Below are 5,412 nucleotides of genomic sequence, written 5' to 3'. Positions count from 1 at the left end.
CAACTGACGGAGTACACTGCTGAGGGGAGCAGCAGACGGATCAGGAGAGGTGTGCACACCATGTGGATCACCTCTGGGGCAGGTGGGAATTGAACTCATGCAGAAGTGGCTTTAGCTTCTTAGTGCTGTGCTTTAACATGCTGCACCACCAGGGAGGGCCCGCTCTACATTCTTTAATTGCTTACATTTCTTACTTATAGCCCTAGTTATAGACTCAAGTTGAGAGTTAAAATTTTCACTCTTTTATTCCCTTCTTTGACATTTTCATCTACACTCATGTTTTTCATCATCACTTTATGATGAGTGGTTCAAAATCCTGGGCAGACATCTCCCCATTCCAATTACTGATCATCCCTTCTTAACATCAGACTCTATAGGGCTAACACTAACTGCTATCTTTCATCATCCAAAAAGTACACTTTCTTTCACATCCTATTTAAAATTATTAAATGTAAATTATATGCTAGAAAGTTCATCAATCACTTTAGATACAAGAATTATAAATTATTATCTATATGTCATAGATTAAAAGTCTTAAAGCAAATAATTTAATTAACATACTCAGCTTCACCCATCCAGTAGGGAATAGAAATCAGATGAGAGTCCAAGTTTTGGTTCTCTAACACTTAAATCCACCTTTCTATTACACAATAATGCTTCTTAGTCAATGGAGTTGTCATATTTGTCTCATATTTAAAAATTAAAACACTCAAGTAATTTTTTTTCTTTTTTCTTGATTTGATTTCCAAGTTCTGTTTATAGATAGGAACTGTGTTTCTGCAAGTATCTACTTCCCTTCTATGCTATGTTTCTAAAAACAAAAACTATGCTCTAGTCATCATTTTATTTCTTTCTGTAATAAAATTCCTTATGAGTGGTAGGTTCTCAGCCAATCTTGAATAGTGAACAACAGTATATTTCAAATATCATTATATGTGTGCTACAGTAGTTTATGTCATCTGTTAAGAGCCACCAACAATATCATATATAGCAAATCAGATTTTGCACTAAAGGAATAGTTAGGTATAATTTGCTGCAATGAAGAACAAAAACGGGATCCAAAATATACTCATGTTTTAGCAGAAATCATGAAGTTTATCACTTCCCTTGTGTGTTCAGCCTGGAGCCATTGTACCCATTTCTAGCCACCTTATGCTTTACACTCCAGGAGATTTCCCATGAGTTTAGGGGAACATGCCTCCTTACATCTCTGACTAACTGAAGGGACTCCTGGGAAGTCTTTTTATACTTCCAGAAGAATTATTTAGGGCTAGGAGTGAACAGTCTAGCCAGATTTCTTGGCATTGTAAGAACTGGCTGCAGTGTCCTGCTATTAGTACAAATTGTCAAATTGTCAAATGTGAGTGTATTCAATGATTTCTGCATAAGTGAGTGGGTAGATGTAGTTCTCCGGAATCTATAATTTCCAATTCCTGCATTACCTCCCATATTTCCTTCCCCAGACAGCCCTAAGGGGCTGTCTCACGATCAGGTGTGCTGCAGGGCTTTTCTATACATAGCAAACTACAGTGTCCCGGCAAGATACATGATGCAGAGTTTTGCTAACCCTGAAAATAGTGGGACCATTTTGGATGCCTCTGACTATGACAGTATTTTGATTCTGTATGGTAAGGAACGATCTGAAAAGTACCTGTCTGTGTGATGCTAAAGTCGTGTGTTTCCTGTGATGCTCTGCTATCACCTTGATACTGAAACTCTGTTGTTATTTTATCATAAAACATCTTCATATATATATATATATTTAATGAGAGTCACTATGGGACTAAAATCTTAAAATCTTTTAGCTAGAAACACCATATATTGTTGGAGATTTATTTTTACTTATGCATACAAGCACTGGGGGTATAGGTTGGGGGGGGACAGAAAGTAGGGCACAGAACAGGCAGATCCACTGAAATACACTTCTGAGGGGAGCAGCAGTTGAGACAGGAGAGTTCTGCTGTGCCAAGTGAGTTAGCTCCCTGGCTGGGGATTGAACTCATGTTGCAGTGGCTGCCAATAGCTTGATAGTGCTGAGAGTTTAATCCTTGCACCACCAGGGAGGCCCCAAACACCATTATTTTAAACAATGCATGACAAATTGAAAAATAGTGTCTCAGCTAGTTGAGCATCAAGGAAATTTAAGTGAAGGAAACATAGACTAGAGGTCTCAACTCTTTGTCAGAAGGTTAGGATATTCCCAGTAAAGAATGACTTACTTATTTAATGCCTTTTTGCATATGAACAGTGGCAGGCAAGATTGATTCTGGTAAAAAAGACTCCATTAATATGCTTCAACGATGTGGTTTCCATTGTTATTGGTGGCAATCTACACTTTGGGGGACTTGGCTTCACTGTGCATAGTCACCCTGCGTATAAATGAAAGGATGCCCCTTTCACATTCTGTCAGTGGTGGAAAATAAAATTCTATATGAATCTAGTTAGGAAGGGTAAACCTCCCATCTGCAAAAATCTGGGATGTTTTCTGCTGCTGTATTATGATCACCTGGTATAATTTTGATAATCATCTCTCATTCTTTACCTTCCAAAGCTCAGCTTTGTCAAAAGAGGTAGAGATATGGGTGTTCATGACTCCTCAGGAATGCCAATTGGGACAAATAACATCAAATTATCTTCTGATTCTATTGCTTAGCCATTTATGTAGATTGAATTGAAACTTAACAGGTCTCCTTATTTAGTTTTTTCATCCTTTTAACTTCAATTGTAGAGTATGTGGAGATATCAGAGGAAGGTAAAAAATTATATCCCAAGGCCCTATTTTATGTATTACTGTTAATGGAGGCTCTATTTTAAGAGAGCAATTCTGCATAATATTTAGCTCACAGTCTGTGTTCCTGCATTTTGCAAGTGATAAAACCACAAATGAATTAGTTTAGTGAGTCCAAATAAGTAGCAAGTAATAAAGTTTACATTCCAAATATTCCAATTATAAGTGCATGGTTCATTTTGTTATTCTCCTAGAGAAAATTCATTTTAAGTTCTGTGTGTATATGTGTGTGTGTGTATCCTACAATTTGTCTTATTTGGTCAGCCTTTGTCTCTCTGCTCTGAGCTTGGTTGCCTTGGTTACCATTACATACAGGCTTCTATGTGAGGTTCCTCTTTGACGTACATTTATTTCTATGGAAACAATGATGTCATTGGTATGGGTAAGTTCTTAGGGAAAGCATAATGAAGTGTTGAATATTGATCTTTCTTGGGTTACAAAATGTATCATTAAATTAGTTGTTTAATTAGAGAATGATATTTTTTGCTTTCCTTTTCGCTTGATTGTGAAACTATTATTAGATTGCAGACTTGCTCAATTAAGTGACTTAGAGTAGCAAATATATCTCCTTTTGCAATATCATGAGTTCAATACAGATGCATATAGCAATATGCATTTTCTTAAGATTATTATATAAACTGTAAAAGTCACTCAATGAGTGAAAAATTTATCTCAATAATATTTGTGATAAAAAATTGTGTGACAAATTTTATATTCACATCATAGCAATGAACAAGGTATAGATGGCAGACTAGGAGGGAAAATTTGGTCATACTTATCATTATTATTTTAAAAATCTCTAGGTTTAGAAACATAGAACTGATAGTTATTAAAACATGTGTCCTATGATCTTAAAATAAACTAAGTATATTTGGTGTCATGTTTTCTTTGAAGTCTTAAGAGTTTTTTAACCTTTTTTTTTAAGTTTCTGTTTTACTTCTATACTATTACAGTCTAATTTTTTTTCTTTGTAGATGATGTGGAAACCTGCCTATGATTTCCTCTATACTTGGGGCGCTCACTATGGAAATAGCTACAGAGATATGTTACAAGACCTTCAATCAGCCTTGGACAAAATGAAAAACCCTGTGACCAAGGAATGGCGAGACTTAACTGGAGCTTTAATACTAGTAAATTCTTTAGAAGTTTTGAGAGCATCTGCATTCTCCTCTGCTGAGGAAGTACAGAAATGAAGGGTATGCTTTTTGGAGGAGGGAGATGGTAGGGAATGAATGGTGTGTGTGTGTGTGTATGTGTGTGTGTGTGTGTGTGTGTGTGAAAATCTCAGAGTATTGCTTTATTATGGGCTTTATTATCCCATCCATGGGTTCTATTATAAAAACAAATATTACTGTATACATTTCAGATGTAAATATTAGGCTGTTTTGTTGATGAGGAAGGAAAGAAAAGGCCTCTCTCCCTATAGTGTATTTTCATTTCTTTAAGTTAAAACAAATGACTGTTAGAATAATTGCTTCACCTAGATACCTCGTTAAGTGAGAAGCTCTCAATGTGGACCTGGGGGTTTTACGAGGTGGTAGGTAGAAAGAGAGGAGAAACCAATACGGCTCCGGTCAGGCATGGGATATTACTTTTTATACCTCATCTCTTTTTATTCCTCAGTGGAGTTTGCCAGCATTATTCCCTTTTCCTTTGACAAGAACAAGCTCAAGGCTGTTTCCAATGTGAAGTAGTATTTCTTTTTGAAAAGCCTGATTGTATTTTTTTTTTAAATCATAACACGTAGTACAATAGTAGCAAATAAAAAAAATCTTTATTATATCTTGTAGGGAAATGATCACTTTTTCATTTTAATTGAAGCTCACCGATCTTTTCCTTCATATCTTAAAAAAACTTCCAGAAAGAAAATATGACTTATTAACAGACATCTGTTTGCTCCATGAACTGCAGTTTTCACCATCTTCCTTTAGCATCTTAGGACCTAGTTAGCCTGCCTAACTTGAATCTTTTATTTAAGGTGATTGCATTGTCATTCTTTAATTGTCAGGAATTTTTAAACACCTGATATATCCCTGTTGAATGCAGCATTGTCAACCACCAAAATCACTGATACCTCTGTGTGTGTGTGTGTATACCCACAAGCATGTGCAAATGTGGGTGTGTTTTGTATGTGTAACTGTGCTTTATAAAGCTTTTGGAAGGCAAAGATTATATAGGAATTTGGGCCAGTATAAACGTTAACTGCTGGCAGAGTTCACAGGGAGTTGGTCCTGTACTTACTCGTTTGTTCAATCCTCTAGCTGCCTGCCAGTGTTTATGTGTTTTGTACAGTGGTTCTTTTATTGCCTCTCAGCCAACAGAGTGTGTGAAGCTGCTCTATGGCAAGCACATAGGTGATTGAGCTTAATCATGGGGAGAAAAATAACATGATCCTCGAAATCAGCACTGTCAAGAGATGGAGACACACAATAGTAAAAAAGTACAGTTGGATGTAAAGTGACATTGGTAATAGCAACTACAGCTACAGTGGAGAGCTGTGGTGCCAAGAAATGTGTCTTCTTGAGGCATCAAGTACATCGTGGTTGTTGGGGGGCGGGAGGGGGAGGGTTGGGAAGAGGACAAACAAATTTTCCCTGGGAAAGAAATGATGAACCTGAAGGAGG

General features: G+C 36.7%; 1 protein-coding gene across 1 annotated transcript in view; it reads left to right on the top strand.

Moving 5' to 3' along the window:
• The window catches only part of MACC1 (metastasis associated in colon cancer 1), a 49,714-nt gene extending 45,733 nt beyond the window's left edge, over window positions 1-3,981 (top strand). The window contains exon 5 of the mRNA XM_004677125.2: window positions 3,763-3,981. Within this exon, the coding sequence (XP_004677182.1) occupies window positions 3,763-3,981 (219 nt within the window). The remainder of the gene's footprint in view (window positions 1-3,762) is intronic.
• Window positions 3,982-5,412: the final 1,431 nt, after the last annotated feature.

The sequence above is a fragment of the Condylura cristata genome, unplaced genomic scaffold (genome assembly GCF_000260355.1).
Source record: "Condylura cristata isolate star-nosed mole 26May11 unplaced genomic scaffold, ConCri1.0 scaffold00005, whole genome shotgun sequence".
In the NCBI taxonomy this organism is placed as follows: Eukaryota; Metazoa; Chordata; class Mammalia; order Eulipotyphla; family Talpidae; genus Condylura; species Condylura cristata.
The sequence above is the reverse complement of the archived record's forward strand: the minus strand, read 5'-3'. Positions and strand labels throughout refer to the sequence as shown.